The sequence below is a fragment of the Dipteris shenzhenensis genome, chromosome 7 (assembly GCF_047967505.1).
Source record: "Dipteris shenzhenensis isolate YYH24624 ecotype China chromosome 7, Dip_SZ_1.0, whole genome shotgun sequence".
Taxonomy (NCBI): domain Eukaryota; kingdom Viridiplantae; phylum Streptophyta; class Polypodiopsida; order Gleicheniales; family Dipteridaceae; genus Dipteris; species Dipteris shenzhenensis.
In genome coordinates, this window is record NC_141602.1 from 6,659,197 (window position 1) to 6,678,871 (window position 19,675).

A 19,675-nucleotide genomic window follows, 5' to 3' on the forward strand; every position below is an offset into this window, starting at 1 on the left:
CCAAGTTGCAAAGTTTCTACCGGTGAACCTAACGATAGAAGTTTTTGATTTCTTCATTGATTCCATGCTTCCAATCATGCACAACCCCATTTGAGTAACAACTGAGAACATACAATGGCTAAAACTTCTAAAGAAGCTTTGAGGAGACAATGTACTTTACTCATCTTCTTTGTCTTCCACAACAACACACGACCATCAATCTCTAATCTACCAGAGCTAAATCCTCTAACTCTGCTCATGGACTCTTTTATTCAAAATCTTCATCGGCTACGCTTTCAGTGCTATCTCTTTCAAGAATTCCACAACTCCAAACAACTGGGCTCTAATACCAAATGTTGGAGATAATTGATGCATGCAATATTCAGATTGAATGCATGAAGGAGACGAGAGAACATATCGAAAGATAAATTGTCTATTAATCAAAATTGCCTCACCCCTACTAGGTTTGTTGGCATTACAACCAACTCTATAATACTCCCCTAAGGACCCTAGAAGACATACTTGCACCTGACTCTACACATGCTCATAGCCTCTAACAAAAGGACCTTCATCATCCCAAGAGATGACTCTTTGTAGTTGCATAAGTCCACCGCCATGCAACGCCTCAGATGCAATGTCTAGTTGCTTCTCTTCTTTTCGCCAAGTGTCACTACATCCTCATTCTTCCAATCATGTAAGTTTACTTCCATGGACCAATCATAGTAAACTTACCACCAGCACGTGCCTACCAATCATAATGTAGTTACTAGAACTTTGAGATTCTCCCTACAAGGATTACCTCTACAACATGCCCCCCCCCCCCCCCCCAGTCCCCCCTTACCCTCTCCTTTGCATCCCCTTCCCCTCCCTTCCTCACCCCTCCTCTCCCTCCCCTCCCCTTCCTCCCCTCCCCCTCCCCTCCCCTCCCCTCCCCTTTCCCTTCCCCTTCCTCACCCTCCCCTTAAGGCCCTTCTCTTTTTCCTTCCCTCACTTCGCCCTCCCCTCTCGTTCTTTTCCCTGTTCCTTTTCTTCCCCCTCCCCTCCCCTTCTCTACCCCCCCCCCCCCTCTCTCTCTCTCTCTCTCTCTCTCTCTCTCTCTGACCTTTTTACGGTGAATACACCGCCCCAGCACACTCATTTTGGTGATCGCCATTTCATGAGCGAATTGGTTCATCAAGTTTGGTTGCTTCATGTGGGCATTGATCGTCTCACTCGGTGAATTGCAGTACTAACCTATGGCATGAATGCGAACGAGGTTGCAAAAAGCTCCGGATGTGCTATTACTGACAACGAGGCTTCCCCGTCGGCCTAGACAGTCTCTCTCCACATACAGAGACATGCATGTGGAGCGAGATGTTCATCAAAATCCACAAGTTGGTGGTGGTTCCATACTGGGACATGGTGGAGCCCAATTTGAGCTAGAATGGCCCACAAGTGCACACGAGAGCCCTATTCATCACTAACCTAAGATTGAGTGTGGACCATCTGGTGCGTCCCTTTCCATGGGGTCAACGTGTATTAAGTCATCCATCATCACCCCAATAGCAGGCATCATCTTGTCAGTGGTTTGTGGTTCATTCCTCACCCCACACAACCAACGACAAAAGCTTGGGGCCTAGTGGTGCAGACACTAATTGTCCAAGTCATTCAGATAATCGAGTTGCAATGGTGGTAGCTAATGTGAAGTATACAAAATTTCAAGGAAAAACTCGTGATGATCCGGATGCCCACATTTGCCAGTTTGATAAAATTTACACTCTCAATGTGCCTAGTACTAGATCCTGTGCAGAAGGGGACAGTCTTTGAGTCCACGTTGGAGGCTAAAGCATCAGTTGGTTGGTGGAGTATGCCTCGGGCCACGTCCAAAATTATGATGAAATCAAGGTCGCTTTCCTACAATGGTACATTTGTAAGGAGAAAATGATTTTGAAGATGCTGGAGGGACTGAGGATCTTGAGAAAATGTGATAAGAACATGGAGGACTACATGGCTCAGTACCACCAACTTTTGCAAAGGATTCCAGTGGTTCAACAATCGGCAGTGGAGGTGTTGAACAATTATTTTATCAGTGGGCTTAGCCAAGGACGTGAGGAGTGCAATTGCGATGGTGGACAAGGTCACTTTACCCTTGAATGACCTGATCAATCAGGCAATTTGGGTGGGTGAAACACTGCAAGGGGGAACAACAAAGCACAGGCGATCATCCAAGAGTAAGGGCAAGGCCAAAAAGCACTCTTCAAGAAAAAAATGAAGGGATAGTGATGATGAGTCGGACGAGTATAGTTTGGTAATATAGAAAATGGTAATATGTTCTACAAATATTGTGAAACTAAAAAAACTAGCTCGATAAACTTTTGCTAGTATAGTTTTGATAAAAACATCCCTGATTGTTTCCCTATTTGAAACCTAGGGCAAGATCCTTACATAAGGGTGACATGCAAAAAAAATAGACTTTTCCTACCACCTTGATCCAACAGATGAAGGAGCGGTTGGATGGACCATCAAACCACATCCAAATGGGAGGGGGCCTTGGATCCTCTATGTTTATACCACAACATAAGTTTATAATAATCTATATATAGAACCAAGTGGAGAATGATCCATGATCACAATCCATGGTTGCTAGTGGTGACAAGTGTTGCTTTTGGTTGGTACATAACCTAGGCCATGAGCCTCATATGAGGTTGAGATGGGAACTTTCAATATTGTCTTCAACCTTATGAAGTTAGATTCTCAATGGCTCATCATGGAAGAATTTGGAAAGTGCATGAAGTTGGCACCTCATCAATGATCATTGATCTAGCGGTCCATGGCTCCCATTAGGCCTGGCTATGAACTAGGACATGGACCTCCTCTAAGGATGAGACCTATGTTAAATTAGGGGCTTTGTTGTCTTCAAAATTATCTAGAGGGCTCCTTCATATCTTGCTTCAATTGAACTCGGTTTTTCCATGAATTAGGCACTATGGCCAGAGTGCACCCTAGTTACTGGGTGTTGGGGTAGCAACCATTTATGGTAGTTTAAAGATATTACTTCCAAAGCATACTAGGAGTCCCTATCCATATAGAACGATTGAAATCCAAGTATTCAAACTGTGGTTCAACTCACATAAAGTGATACATGCAATATATATATATATATATATATATATATTTTTGTAGAATACGGGTTTATATTAAAAAGTAAAAAAGACATACAAGATTTTTACATCAAAATGTTCATTCCCCTACACAGGGGGAGAGCGTACTAAAATCTAAGACTTTTGTCTGCTGATCTGAGTAGACTAGTAGGTATTTCAGTTAGATTCGTCCTTTGGAACCACATGGGACACAACTTTGATACCCACTGTGCCTGGGATGTGAAGGTACCCTTGCTAAAGAGCAGAAAGCATCACCAAGCCTTCCCCCATTCTCAGGGGGTTTACCTCCAAAAAATTTAGTGTACCACGTGTATTCAAAAGGAGGGGTATTTTAATCCCACTTTTGAGAAAAAGTTAACAAGATTAACAGGAGGGGTTTTTTAATTCAACTTTACAAATAAATCCATTAGTTCATAAATAAAGAGGAGTGATTTTATAAGGGGGGAAATTTCAGTTGAGGGGTTTTTAAAATACCCCTTGAACGCACATGATACCTAGGATTTCTTAATAGTGCACCCCTAAGACCCCATTGAAGAGACCAATTTCTCATGTAGCCCTGAGAGTGTATCAGGGCTAAAGTACGCAAAGAAAACATGTCGAGAGAACAATTCATCAAGGCCTTGCAGGCAGGAACAAGTGTTGATACATGCAATATGGAAACTTGAGTATGTAAAAAGCAAAAAGAGATCAATTGGTATTTAAACATTTTAAGAAGAGATCAAATTCTTTAACCTTACATAGATAGGTTCTACAAGGCTCATCTTGAGGCGAGTGCATGAAGTCCTCATCCATAATGTGGTCCATGGTTGTCACCATTGCCAAGTAGTGATTTTAGGTGTAGTTACAACCTAAGTTACGGACCTCTTCTAAGGGTGATACCTTGATTGAGATTAGGGTACTTTTATATGTTCTTAAACCCTATCTAGAAGGTCTCTTTATAGCTTATTTCAGTTAAGCTTGGTTTCTTTGTGAAGTGGCCATTTGGGTGAGAGTAGACCTTGCTTACCAACCATTGGGACACCAAGCCATTTATTTGAAAATATTGGAGACTTAGAAAGTATAAAATTAATCCCTTTTGTTATAGAGGACTAAAATGTGTATGTGCTAAGATCTCACACCTGAGTAGGATACTATAGGCTTTAGAAGGGTCACTTGTAAAATATTGCTAGTGATATAAAAACTTTTGGGGACTAGTTTGAGGGTCGAGGTTCCAAACTTGATGAGACTTTTAAAGTGCATAAAAAATCTATACACAACTTGCATGAGCTTAAGTCCATATGGTATCTCTATTGGAGAGCTATAAACAGTGGCAATCCATGCTGCTAGCAATGATGGTAGTCATTTTTACTTGTTTGGAACTAGACATCAAATGAGGGTGAGATAAGGTTGAGAGCATACTACCTTCAACCTTATTTAGATGGATTTCAAGGGCTCATCTTTATGGAATTTGATGCGTGCATGAAGTTGGCACCTCAACCATGATGGTGGTCCATGGTTGCTAGTAACAACAAGTAGAGATTTTCAGCTTGGATGCAACCTAGGAAATGGACCTCCTTTGAGGGTGAGACCTGCATTGAGAGTAGTGTTTTATGTGGTCTTCAACCTTGTCTAGGAGCCTCCTTCATTGCATGTTTGTGTTGAACTCAATTTTCCAGTGAAGGTTCAATAACACTACATAGGTGCTTGAAGTGTGTTTGCCATGTGCCTCTAACAAAAGGATGTTTTTTAAGTTCTCCTTAAAAAAATACATTTACAGAATTGGATTTTATAATTTCATCAAAAATTACAAAGGGGATAGTAAAAATTATCATAAACTCGTTACATAAGGGTTTCTAAAAGAGGTCTTGAATGCACATGATATATGCATCTTACACTAAGTGACCCCCCCGAGTGATGGGCATTGACAAATCCACCAATCACCAAGGGGAGAAATCCTTGATCGGGCAACATTTTCAATGATTTTTTTTGGAAAACATATTAATCAATTAAATCACTCTTTTTAATTAAAATTTCATATCCCTTGAAAGTCCTTGGCATTACTGCTCTCATTGGGATGATTAGATCTCATCTAGATTTAATCACTCGATGGTGCCATTTGCATGCCCTTGGATTGAGATTTTGAAAATGCAATGGAGAACATGCATCTTTGGCTAGGATATTTGATTAGGATGGAGAATAGTGTCTCACACTATTCTCCATCATAGTATTTTAGATCTGTTGTCATGAAAGAGATGTAGCATGCACGTCCTTAGATTATTTGAGATTATCCAATGGATCTGTTCCACCACAACTTCACACAATTACATTAGGTAAGAATTGCATCTACCCCATCCAAAAGGCAAATAAAAATATTCAAAATAACATACCTCTTTATGGAATATGAGACCTTGCAATAGTGCAACTTATCACAAATATTTTTATGAAAGAATAGGAAATTCATCCACTTCATCCATTTTATAATCGAATTCTTATGAGCCCCTTAACCTTTTAGGTGCATATCTTGTCTAATGTGAGACCAAAAAGTTAGTGTCTATGATTTGCAAGGACTAAGGTTGTTGATGGAACATTGTATTTGACTTATTATCACCTTCATCGTTCATTCCATGAAAGTTATGGCACAAGCATTATTTATGTCATTAGTCAAACTAAGGTTGAAATATATGTGTTTGCTTTGAAAACTCAATGTGATGTACTTAGTGCACCAATAAATTAACTTTTGTTTTCACATGCAAGGATTGGATCTACTTCTACAAAGAATAATCTTAGTGTGTGTGGAAGAATACTAGTAGCCACTTAGAATGTGGAACATGTGTTTCTATTAGAGTTGGAATTTTCACAAAATGACCATTCTCACTTGATTTTGGTACATGCATTCAAGGAATTGTAAAAAAGGAGAGCAACTGATGGCATGGCATTATTCTATATATATATTGTCATTCACTTCAACAAGGGTATATATGGATCAATCTTGTGACATCACCTATGAGGATAATCCTCCATATTTGGAATGGTCTATGTCAAGGAATTCCTTTTTGTGGTATATTGGTGGACTTTTACTTATTTATCCTATTCCATTCTAGTCTTCACCATTTTTGAACTTTATATTAAACACAAACACTATGGTTGAACTCTTTACCATGTTTGACCTCTACATTATACACATACATTCTTAATACATGTGTACTGTACTTGTAGAATGTTGATGTCACTGTTCACGTTTTGACTTCAAAGACACACAATGATATAATGGACCATAGAGATTGAATTATAGCGATGGCCAGGTAGAGGACATATGATCAGTCAGTTTGCAAGATTGGATGAAACAAGTTTAACAATGGATATACATGGTTAACACAACCACAAAGCTTCTAAGAGGAGGTTTTGCCTCGTGGACCTAGATGGTATGTGAGTAGGGAAAATCATGCGTGGCTAGCCAAGAGAGCCTTGTTGAAAATGGGAAGAGGTAGCATTAGGGTTTACTATCATTAAAAGCAATGTTATTTCACCAAAACATTTATTGTGACAGTACTTTTCTATGGCTATAGTGTTGAATTTTCCTAGCCCACTTGGGGATAATGAACGTTACTAGCTTAAAATAATTACATCTAGAAATTGCAAGGAAAGAACAAGGGATATTGGGATTCATGAGGGATAGAGTCGCTGAGCCCTTATTATCTTGACACTATGGAGAGTGTACCACTTTGGTATGAAGGGCATGCTAATCTATCCCTCTAAAAATTGAAGTTATTATATAATATGTCCCTTAATGCAAGTTTCAAGGGTAGGATTAGCTCATATTTAATATCAGCCTTGCTTTCAAAGGCTTCAATTGTATGGGGTGGTTTATTAGCACTCCTTCAATAGATTTGCTTGATCATCATAGAGGAGCCCTATAAGGGAGACTGAGATGATGTTTTTCCATATTATAAAAATAAAATAAAATATAGTAAGCTACTTTTGGAGAATGCTCCTTTCTCACTCTTTTTTCATCAATCCATGTAAAGAAAGAGGGAGTGCCCACTAGGCCTCCATTCTCTAATTTTTTCAACCACCGGGTGCTCATGAACTCTTTTGTGAAAGAAAGAGGGAGTCCCATCGACTGCCTTGCTATCTAATGACTATTTGTCTTGACTACACTAGGAGAAGGGTTCTTAAGATTATCTCCACTAGAGAAATGTGTGGCAACATTGTTTGTATATAGTTTTTCATGTGAGTTGCGTTTGAATATCTTTCTCTTAATGTTGTATTTGTGACATGTGGCCTCTTAAATTTGTGATGTGTGGTGTTGCTTGTGAATTAGAGTTGTCCTTAATTAGTATGACTTTGAATATTTGTGGGTGACTCTACTAAGCATTTTGATGGACTTCTTGTAAGAGGCATTCTTGGTGAGGTTGTGGTATTGGTTATTTTTGCACGCCTCAACAATGGATATGTAAATGTTTCAAGCCATTGTCAGTTCAGGTGCTTATACAACTACCATGACATGCATTCCACAGCTAGCCAACATTTACTAGTCATCCATTTGTGAGGCAGTTATAGTTTACACTAATCTCGTAACCCAACGAGCCTAGAGATTCTTACAAGGGCCACTATTTATGATGGCCAAGAGGTGAAATTGTGTGGTACAATTATTTCAGCATAATCCAACTTGAAGTTGGAAGGTTGTGGAGAGTGAAGACAATATCTTGTATGGGTTGAAGGGAAGGGCTATGATAGATGGGTAGTGTGCTAGGTTGAGGTGTAAGAGCCTCTTCACGCGAATGGGGGAGTTGCAAACCAAGAATTTGAATTTGCGTTCATTTGGAAGGAAAACCTGGTTTTTGTGCTGATGAAGAAGGGCTGAAGTAGTGCTAGAAAAAAACCGCCCTTTAGTGTATTTTGCACAGCCTAAATTTGAAAAAAACCGACTAAAATTTTGTTGTGCCTTTAGAATACGTGGGCTGAAGCAGCAACGAGTTGGGGATAGGGAGAGGGTGGTTTGCAAACCACGCGTGGTGCTGTAAGGAGGGATAAAATTGACAAGGGGTGAAGTGAGGAAAAGGGTGGATGTTGACTTGGAGCGAGGGTGGCGTGGAGAAAGGTTTGTGCTGCAACGTGGAGCTTATGTCAGTGCTGATGTGTGGAAATCTACATTTACGTGCGGCGCCAAGCTTACCGCCCATGCAATTGGAGCAGCACTGAGCACCACCACCACCACCACCGCTATCAGTATTAGCAACGTGTCAAATAGCATTCCAACGCACCCATTCTCCTTCGCGCTTATTCAAATTCTGCTCTCTCCCTCTCTCTTTCTCTTCGCACCCGTCGGTGTATCTCATGCCCTTCTTTTGGCACCTTTCCCATCTCCCCTCGTGGTTTTGTCTGTGTCGCCTACCCTACCCCAACTTATAAGAACTGTCAACCTTTGTCTTCTGCCATTGCATGGCTTCGCTCCCTCCTGCGTCTGGCTTCTCCTAGGCGCCTAGGCTAGCACATGCGTATGGAATTTTCTACCGGCGGACGTGCGTGTGTGAAAGAGAGATCCGCCAGACATTCAGATAGGATATAGCACCGTCTCTCATTGGCTCCCCCTCTCGTTCTTTTTCATATATACCTATTACATACAGACTCTCAGAAAGTTTCCCACTGCTCGCTCTAGCCAGTTTCCTGTCCGAATCCATAGGTGGAGGAGAAGAGTTCTCCATGTCTGGTGGGTGTTCGTGTTACACAGGAAGCCGGCCAACAGAACAATTGTATTCCCAGCCGCCTTTCAACTACTTCCCGTAATGCATGCTAGTTCGCGCACGTGCCGTGGCATCTATCTCTTTCAAACAATAGCCCTTGACCCTTGCAAGGCTCTTGACCTTTAATCACACCCTGCCGAGTCATACTCTGGAGTCCGCATACCTCTGTTCTGATCCTAGACGGTGTCCGGTTGCGCTCCACATGTAGCCGGCCGCCATTGGACTGCTTCTGGGTATCTGCCGCATCCACGAAAAGTCTTCCTCGATTCACATTTGAATGCATGTTCCTACGTTGCTGACCGTAGTGCACCTGGCTCCAGGGTTCAGCTTTGTTCGTGTGACCACAAGGGTTGCTTTATAGACGCGGCGCTGTGCGAGAATCAAAAGACAAGGAAGCCTAGGCGTTCAGTGCTGTGTCATACCACGGCGATCATTGTGAGGAGGTGTTCTCATGTGCATGAAAGTGGCGAGTGAAGCTGAAGAATCCTGGCTTTCAGGCAGTCCCCAACCCTATGTAGAACCAGGTCTGGATATACCTGGTCTGAGAGATGTATCCTCTCGAAGAGCAGAGATGTCAAAGATCATTTCTGCCCTTTCTCTTGCTTCAGCTTGCACTGTTCCACGAGCCTCGGATCGAGCCTCGGGCGACCCAGCTCCTGAAAAATCCAGTGGCTCGACGCTAGTTCCTGGTCTGACGGGAGGAAAGGTCTTTGATCCCGGTGATTTTTTGGAAACAGCTACAGCGCCAGAGTATTCTCTTCGTTTTGGTGGCCGAGCTAGTCCTGTGGTCAAGGCGGAGGAAGACAGGGGTCCGCCGCTGGATGCAGGAGGAGTTTGGCGATTCGCTTCCGACAATCTAAGGCAATTTGACCACAGCATGCACAATCAGCCTCGCAGAGCAGATTCGACCGACGAGAAGCTACCAGCCGCGTCGTCGATGAAAATCCTAGGTACGTCTAGCCTCTTTGAGTCTCTCGGGTCTTCACGCATGTCAAGCTTTGAGCGTGTGTGAGCCTTGGCTGCCATCGATTGGGATTTAATGGCTGTAGTATGATTTGCTTAGATTTTGCAAGTTTTCATGCCACAAAGTCATGAACAAAGAAAGATCCTGTGTTTTTTAGGGTTTACTGATCCTTGATTTGCAAACACAGACGAAGAAGAGCAGTCTCCGCAGGGTACGCAAACGGATCCAGATAGCAAAGCGGAGAGTACGCAAACGGATCCAGATAGCAAAGGCGATCAGATTGAGGAGCCATGCAGGAAACGGCGATACAGGGGTGTGAGGCAACGACCTTGGGGAAAATGGGCAGCGGAGATTCGCGATCCGAAGAAAGCCGCTCGTGTATGGTTAGGGACGTTCGAGACAGCGGAAGAGGCCGCGCTAGCTTACGACAAAGCTGCCTTAAATTTCAGGGGCTCCAGAGCCAAGCTCAATTTCCCCGAGAGATTGCAACAACAGTTAGATCTTCTAAGGGTGCAGAGACAGCGGTTCTTTATATCATTTCCCACACAGCGCTCTACTTCGTCCATGGATCACGCAGAAAGAGGTTTACCAGTTTATGGCCAGAACCTCTCTAGCCGAGCTTGGGCTGATGGGACAGCATTTCCAAGCTTTAATGACCTTATGGATCATGATACGAAGCTAGGCAGGGATTCTTATGAAGCTTCCAATGTTGGCTACTCGCTTGCACAACAGTCTCAGCCCGTCTTAAATCCTCATGTATCGGTGCTTCAAGAACCGATGGCCCGTTCGCAGCCGAAACCGTTGGACTTCCAGCTATCTAGACCTTCTTTCTCCGGATCGTCTATTCAAGGTCAGCATCCTTCCATGCAAACTATCTGTTCCTCTCAGATGGTCCCTCCCCAGTTTTTAGCATATATGGACCATGATAGACATCCCGAGTTTCCAGTGTATCTTCCAGCATTGCGTGCAACGACAGATTTTGCCTTCAGTTCGCTGGGCATGAAGAGGGATTTGGATGGGTCTCTTGTTTCTACTAATAGCCCTGGAAGCCACGTCCTCAGCATTGAAGACAGATTCACGGCTCAGCTACTAGACCAGGAAAGCTTACAAGAGCTTGACCACAGACTTCATTTTCAGGAAACAGGTAATCTCTTGTCGCAGCCTCCCCAAAGAGAAGCTTCACAAGGGTCTCAAAGGTTTTCCGATGGTTCTCAAATATTTTTTCATTCACAACATTGGACTGGAGGAGCCAGCCCTGGAACTTCCAACTCTGGACAACTTCCTGGTAATCTTCCTCCCGAATGGCTTCCTCAGAATAGTTCTCCAAACAGATGAGTATAACTTGAATTCCCAGGTATCACAAAGCTCACCCAGCATCTGACTAAGTGTGAAACTCCAAAGAAACGTGCCACTCTGTCATGCTGGGCAATCCATCTGTAGCGCCATCTTCTCCGTTTCATAGATGATGCTATTCAGATTTCTTTTCTGGTCCGTATTGCAAAAGAACTTTGATTTCATAGAGTAGTAAAAAGTATTACGTTATTTTCTGAATCTTGCTGCTTACGTTGCACCTGTTCTTATCTGATATTCCTACTGCCTTGTCTATTAGCGCTACACTAATCTCAAGAACATAAATAGATATGCAAATTCGTAATTGACGATTGCCGAAACTCTATTTCCAAAAGGATATTTGGACGCATGCCTGGCCCAATGAAAACAAATTATGTGGAAGGCTAATCTCCTCCATGGCCTCCAGTTGGCAAATCTGTGCTACGTTTTGAGAAACACAATGTTTTTGAAACGTAAGGGGCACGACTCTGTAGCATCTACTCACTTCTCGTATTATAGCTCCCAGAAAAAAAAAAGACCATTCAAAACAAATCTGTAGCATAGACTTATTGTAAAGTAGAATTGACTGTCGTTGTCATGAATTAAGATTAGCAAATTCTTTGATTTCTGTCCATTCAATAAACCCTAAGATGCTGAATATGTTGCTTTATATTTTTTCATGATGGACCCTGTAGAAATTGAACATACACACAAGAAGCTTGAACGGGATTGTTGTATTGATGTGTTGAATGTTTACATAGTGTTTGACGATTCGGAGTGTCCATTCGTTTACGCCTCATCGATATTTGTTTTGTGTTTATTTAATTTCAATATGATTAGAATTATTTATTTCTTTACTCCGTCTTAATGCTTATCATATTAGTTATCTAGCTCTACTCTTCTAAGTCCTATAAGATTAGTACAACAAGACTCGTGTTTCGGAGTAGGCAACAGCTTTGTTAGGAAGTCCCACATCAAATCCGTCGATGGGTGTTCCAACTTTAACTTCTTTTCTTAGATCATTTCTCAAATGAAATGATACTTCAGACCGACATGCTTTGTTTTCTCCAAGTGCTTTGAATTGCTTGCAAGATATTGGGCATCCGTTAGCATAATATCATTCAAGTTGATGGGCTCTCCTATATGCATCTACACTAATTTCCAAACATTTCTAGCAACAATGCAAGCTACAAAGAAATGAAAGATTTCCTCCCTAGGACCTGGGCACCTTTTACATTGTCATCACCTTTGCCAATGTTCTCCCCTTTATTGTCTGTCCACACTACTTTGTGGAGGATGAGCTAGAGAGGGGCATGAATGTTTTTAGGAATCCTCATGTCCCAAATGGTCTTCTAAAGTTTGGTTCTTTGATTGCCAAGTAACTGTCCCATGTGCAATCACATAAGTAAATCCAACAGTACACCGTTGTGTATCAATTTCTCCCCCCCAATCGGAGTCAGACCATCCTATAAGGGAGGTGAGACATTGACGAGGAGTGTGATGACTTGTATACTATATGCCGCAATTGCATGTGAAACTTAGATAGCATAAAACACGAAGGAGTGCTTTCCAATTTTTATAGCCAAGATTCATATGCATGAAGCGGGAAAGGAAATTTATACCATGACATATGTCAAGATGTGTGCCAGTGAATAAGTAACACAATTTTCTAATAAATTCACTGTAGGGAAATTGTTGCATGAATTGTTTTTCGTGGTCAAAGGTGGGGCAATGAGCTAGTGATAATTTACAAGTGACGGGGGTGTGTGTGTGTGCGGGTTTGAGAGCGCCTAATCCAACTTGATGAAGGATTTCATCAATAAACTTGGTTTGATGTACGAGTAGTGTGCCTTGTGTCCTATCACGTGTAACTTGAATGCCTAAGAAGTATGTGAGAGGGCCAAGATCAGTGATGGCAAATGCGGCATATATTTCTTTTTTTGCATTTTGATGACTTGGTTACTAGAATGGATTAGTGGAATGTCATCGACATATAATGCAACGAAAGAAATGAGTTAAATGTATGACTTATGTAAATATTAGTTTCTATTAGGAGACAAGAATACCCGGTTTGTAGCATGAAATTGTTGAAGCATTGGAACCAAAGATGTGGAGATTGCTTCAAATTGTAGAGTGAGTGTTGGAGGCAGCAGACGTAGTTTGGGTGCTCACCATCAACAAAATATGGTGGTTGCTCCATGTAGAGTTCTTCTAGTAAGTTGTTGTGGAGAAAAGATGTCTGTATGGTGCATTTCGAGGTCAAAGGTTGTGGCAAGTGCAAGGAGAATATGGAAGGAGGCCATACAGAGCACAGGAGAGAATGTTTCTTGGTAATCAATGCTGGAGATTTGAGTAAAGCCTCGAGCTACTAAGCGGGCTGTATAGCAAGTAACCGAATCGTCTGGTTGAAGCTTGCGTCAAAATATCCACTTATAAATTATTGGGTGTCGATCAAGTGGCAGTGGAATGAGAGACCAGGTTTGATTGCCTTCAAGAGAACCAATCTCATCTTTCATAGCAGACTGCCAAGAGTCAGAATTAGGACCCTGAAGGGCCTCTGGCACGAAGACGGGATCATCTGTAATAGCTGTGGTAGGAGACTTAGATACGGCATAATAGACAAATTCAGATGAGTAACTATGGTTTGCGAAGAGGACGTGGAGATGATGTCTTGTGCTATAAAGGTCAGATAATGACAGAGTACGTGAAGTTTGATGAAAGGGGTCATCGGGTAGGGTTAAGGTGGTAGAAATTGTCTCATGAGCTGTGTGGGGTTGTAAAGGGGAATCATGGGGATTTGGTATTGGTGAATTGGATGGTGAGGGCATTGGTAAAGAGGTGGTAGTGGAGGCTGGCACGTGTGCATTGCTGATTGGTGGAGTGATAGCACATGAATGAGGGCGTGGGGTGTTTAAGGGTCTAGTGGGACGCCAAGGAGGGCGTATTTTAGATGACACGTGGTGTCCATGCAAACTGATCACCCGCATGTCATGGCGCCCATGAACTGGGCGGTTGTTATGTGCGCTATCCTGCTGGTCACACATTTGTGGTTCTGGATGAGTATCGAAGATGACTCGTTTGGGAGTGGGTGAATGGGTGGCGGAACAATTGGTACAGGATCAATGGGAGCCCGCCAAGTCATGGAGGTCGTGCGTTGATCGGAGTTTGGTTGGTCTGTAAGGGTCTGTGGTATTGTGTTATTGTTGGATGGGGATTGAGCCAGAGTTGTAGTGTTTGAAGGTGAGGCCTCATCTGTGAAATTCGGTGCAGGTATGGAGAGCAAAGATTCCTCATCGAAGATGATCGTTTGTAAGAAGAGGAAGCGATGTCATTGAGGATCAAATAGTCGATACCCTTCAACTCCATGATATGGGGCTCACCATGGCCTACGAACATCGTCTTGATTGCACAATCTTGGAGTTTATTTCGATGAGCCGCTAGAACAAAGGCATAAGCGATGGACCGAAGATTCTGAGTGGTGCATAATTTGGAAGTCTGTTGAACCAGAGTGTGTACGGGATTGCTCTAATACTACGATGGTATACGCGGTTTTGAATGAAGCATGTAGTAGCAATTGCTTCTTCCAAGAAGGAATTGGGCAAGCTTGCTATCTTGAGCATGGACATGAAGGAGCGATTTTTCCTTTAGGCGATGGAGTTTTCTTGTGGTGTATCAGGAATGGTTGATCGTTGTCGTATTCCTTGTTCGCCACAATATGTGCGGAATTGGTGGGAAGTGTATTCGCCACCGTTATACATTTGCAGCATAGCATTTTGATGTTGTAAGAAATTTGGTTTTTGAACGAGTTGTTTGTAGGCCTTGAAATGGTTTAAAATAGTGTCGGAGTGCTTGCAAGGTTTTTAAGAAGGAGACGAATGTGAATCTTGTGAAGTTGTCGATGAAGGTAATAAAGTATTTGTTTTGTGAGAGTGATATCGAGGGTAATTCACAGAGATCTGAGTGTATAATTTGAAGTGCTTTTGTGGTTTTTGTTTGATTCGTGGGGAACTTGGAATTGGCAAGTTTACCGTAGATACATCCTTCGTAGAGGGATAAATGGCTTGTGGAGGGAAGATGATAATTGGACGCGAGTTTTTGTTGGGAAATGTATTTCATCGTTTGTAGGTTCAAGTGTCCGAGACGGTAATGCCACAGTAACGTTTTGTACTGGGTGGATGTTCCGTGTGTAATTGTATAGATTTCATGGGCAGGGGTAGGTGTTTAGCCCAGAAAGTAAGAGCCTTCCATATTTCAAACATGATACTGCATCGTTGCGGCCTGAGCGTAGACGGTGAAGAATTGTGCAATGGGAGTGATGAAACTTCACAGACGTATTAGGGTCCGTGAGTTTACTCACAGAGATCAAATTCTTTGCGATCATAGGTACGTAGAAGATGTTGTCAATTTGGACAAGATTGCCATCCGAGAGTTCGATATGGACGCTTGCAGTACCAATATCGTTTTGAGTGCCATTGTCGCCGAATTGGATTTCAATGGGTTTTTCTACTAGTTGGCCATTCTAACCTTGATGTTAGATGGCAAGTCGCTCCCGTATCTAAAATCCAGGTGGATTTTAGTGACTCAGGTAAGTGTATTGCTGAATAGGACATCTTCATGAGACGGACCGTCATAAATATCTAACTAGTTATCATCCTCATAAGGGGAATCGGGTTGGCTATCTGAATCAGAGGCGCAATGAGCGTATCCCCTCGATGGGGATTTTCCTTTGTTCTTCGCATTAAACCAATAGTCACGTGTTTCATGATTTTTCTTGCAAATTTGGCATTGAGGTTTGAGTAGCCGGAAATGGGAATTTGGATTAGATTGATTAGAGGGGCATGTAGATGTTTGATTGGCGTTTTTGTGTGAGTTTGAAGTCCAATTTTGATATCGGTTGGTTTTTGATTTCCTATGTTTTTGGAATATTTGGCGTTGAATAGCAGAGAGGATGAGCGGAATGGTGAGGTTTGCTTGTGTGATTTGTGTAGTGATGAAGGGTTGCCACGAAGGGGGCAACGAGGCGAGAAGGATTAGCACTTGAACTTTTTGTTCAAAAACCAATCCTGAGAGGGTTAGATCATCCATGGTAGTTTGCCATGTCTGAAGAAATATAGGTACGACATCTTCTTCAGTCATATTGACCTTCACTAGTTTCTTCAAATAGGCAATTTGGGACGAAACATCTGTGTTCATAAGTTTGTTGTAATTGAGTCCAAATTGCGTTTGCAGTGGTCAGAGTTCTCATCATCTGCCTTTGAGTACCTCCATGTAGAGCAAGATATCAAGATTTGCATTGAGGTCTTTTTCCTTCCATTCGAAAACTGCCTTAGCATTAGCCGCCATTGTTGGGTTGGGGCATACTGTTGTTCCATCTACGACTTTGAGCCTCGGGGGGGTCACTCATCATATGTAACCCTATCACGTGAGTTCAACAGAAGGATTTTTTTTATTTCTAAAATTTACTGAAATAAATATACGTAAGGGACTATTTAAAATAGTTTTGAAAAAATTTAGAGATTTGTATAGAAAAGGGGTACATTTTATTCATAAAATTTTTTATAGATAAGGGACTTTAAATATAGGCCTTGAATGCACGTGATATAGAGGGTTTATACATAGTGAACCCCCCCGAGCTTTGAGCAGGTCGAGTTTCTGCAAGAGCAGCTCCATGGCCATCTTCCATGGTTGGTAATTCTTCTCTTTTAATTTGTCAACCTTATAGTTCATGTTTGCTGGGCCATCGTGATAGACTATCGCGATCAGTCGTCATGTATGGACAAAAAGGGCTTGGCTGGATTGGGCTCCTACGAGCACAATGTGATTCGGTGTGTCCATTCATTTACACCTCATCGTTATTTATTTTGTGTTTATTTATTTTCAATATGATTATAATTATTTATTTCTTTAGACGTGTTGACAGTTTCAACATATGATTTAAAGGGGTTTGCTATCGTACGCGGACCTCTCTACTTCATCTCTTTCAAAGTTCCTTTTCTTGCCATGAATGAAAACAAGAGGGAGGTTTGGAGAAAAAACAAGCATAACATCCCTTAGAAATTCATGTTTTCCTCTTTTCAAAAAGACATGCATCCTAGCTTATTTGAATACCAAAAATAGACAAATGTCAAGATTTAATACCCACAAATGGAAAGAAAAAATACATATTGCTTAGAATCAAGAATAATAGGATGGATAATGGAACTCACTTGCAAGCAAAATAGTGGATGGAGAGAAAGAAATGGCTAGGTGAAGCCCATAAGCTCCTGTAGCTCCTAGAAGTGGGAAAAGTGGGAGTCCAAGCTCCTAACAACAAAAGGAGAGGCAAGGAGAGTGAGCGAGAAGGGTATGTAGGAGATGAAGGTGTGTGAGTTGGGAGCAAGAGTAGGGAGAGACAAAGAGAGAGAGAGAGAGAGAGAGAGAGAGAGAGAGAGAGAGAGAGAGAGAGAGAAAGAGAGACAGAGAGAGAGAGAGTAGTATAGACACACATAACAAAAGAAACAAAACATGTTGACATTTCAAATCCAAGAATTCAACAATGCTTTTTTCAAACTTCCTAATTTCTTTCAGTATATCATTAATATTTAAAATACTATTGTTTACGAATAGAAAACATGCATAGAAAAAAAATAGTTCTACATTTGTAAGAATGGGTATGTCAGCAACAATATGATCGAAACAAAGCATATGAACATAGGTAGGCTTTTTCTTAGTACTATTTTCTCAAATAGTGATCTAGAGGTGAGTGTACAAGTAGCCCACAAGTGGTTTGCATGGTCACTTAAAAATACACATCAGAAGGTTTCTGCAATTTATCTGTATGCATGTTTTGGGTATGATAAAATTGCAAAGGACTGAATGTGAGTAAGATCCAAATTCTCGAAAGGCTTTATTTGAATCAGATATCTATTGCATGGTTGGGCTTGTGTACTATCCTGTTCTTCACTTGACCTTATACTTGAGTGTTAAAAAATATCCCGGGGGGTTACTAAGAAATATATAAGATAGCACGTGCGATCAACGGAAGGGGTTTGATATTTTTATGGAGTCATAAAAAATTTACGTACATAAGGGTTTTTTAATCCAAAAATTGAAAATTTTCATACATAAGAGATACTTTAATCGCCTTAGAGTTTACAGAAAGGGTACGGTGTATATAGGTTATAATAGTCCATACTTAGGGGATTTTTTAAATATCCCTTGATCGCACATGCTATATGGGGTTTTTACATACACTACTACACACGGATCCTATTGCGACATTTACGTACCGATGTTTAGTGCCCGCTTAGCGTTAATTATCGGTATGAAAAGCGGGTTTCCTAAATCGTCGCTATATAGCGACTGTTGCTAAAAGTCGCTATATAGCGACTTTTAAAAGTCGCTATATAGTGACACTGATACAAAATATTATAGCGACATTTTTACAGAGAGGTTTTTTTTTTAAAGTTAGTTTTTTCCAATGACAAATTTTTTTAAATTTTCATACATGTTTGAGCTCATAGAGAATAAAAAAATGAGAGCATGTACATCAAGCCTTTGAAGCTCATATATTCATGTCCAAGTTTGAGATGAGAAAAATCAAATAAGAGCATTTACATCAACTGTTTCATCTTGAGCCAAGTCTAAGGCACCAAGCAAGTCTATCTCTAACTCTATAACGAGTTGATCTCCTATATCATCATTGTACTCTAGCATCGTACGTTCACCTAAAAGTATTTGATCATCTTCTTCAATAAAGCTTAAGTGTGGTGATTGATCTTGATGATTGTTGTCTTCTTTGTCAATATCATGATCTCCATCCTTCCGTGCGATGTCATTATGCACATCTTCCTCTTGGCTCATATGGTGATCTACATCTTCTTCGCTAGATTCAACAATTGGATCCGGCATTGGTAGTGGCATCTCCATATCCACATCTCGATCTTCAAAAATTTGCTTACTTCGTGGTGCAACTTGGATCACGTACCACCATCTTAGATCAGAACGATCCGGATGAAAAACCACCTATATTGAAGATGGGTGCCAAATGTCGTCAATTATATATATGAAATTATGCTCAAGTACATGTATCAATGGACTTTAAAAACGAAAGCTTCGACTAATTAAATCATTAGTATGCACCTGCTCACAGTGCTCGGGAAGAAAAAAAGTATCACTTTCATCGGTCCAATGTTTGGTGGAGTCTATTGCAAAGAGACCGCTACTATCTTTTCTCACTGTCGCATGGGGACCGTTGTAAGTAGTTCTAAACCATTTTACATCAAGAATGAAAATAGTAAATCGTCTGAAATCAATTTCATGGATGTCGCGTATGGTTCCATAATAATCCAATTGTGAGGAGAGAAGATTGGTATCTGAAGCACTTGCTCGGCTATCTTGTGTGAAGTTAGCCATGACTCCACAATCATACGTGACTCTCTTTAAATCGATGCGTTCCACGCAAAAATGTCATCCATATGACCATAATGCAATGTACTTTTTGTACTGTAAAAGAGCATCATTAAAACAATGAAGATGCATCTATTTTATAGCATATATTG

The 19,675-nt window shown here is 41.3% G+C and overlaps 1 protein-coding gene across 1 annotated transcript; it reads left to right on the forward strand.

Moving 5' to 3' along the window:
- The first annotated feature begins 9,143 nt into the window (after positions 1-9,143).
- Positions 9,144-11,427, forward strand: LOC147899871 (uncharacterized). The gene is made up of 2 exons (XM_087377288.1): positions 9,144-9,792; positions 9,994-11,427. The coding sequence occupies exons 1-2, from the start codon at positions 9,294-9,296 to the stop codon at positions 11,139-11,141; spliced, it is 1,647 nt and encodes a 548-aa protein (XP_087233414.1). The 5' UTR covers positions 9,144-9,293; the 3' UTR covers positions 11,142-11,427.
- The last annotated feature ends 8,248 nt before the right edge of the window (positions 11,428-19,675 follow it).

Bases quoted from the DNA above. Each gene is read 5' to 3' on its own strand.
- LOC147899871 (XM_087377288.1), top strand. From the start codon at position 9,294: ATGTGCATGAAAGTGGCGAGTGAAGCTGAAGAATCCTGGCTTTCAGGC. The intron at 9,793-9,993 runs GTACGTCTAGCC...TTGCAAACACAG, and splicing joins GTCGTCGATGAAAATCCTAG to ACGAAGAAGAGCAGTCTCCG.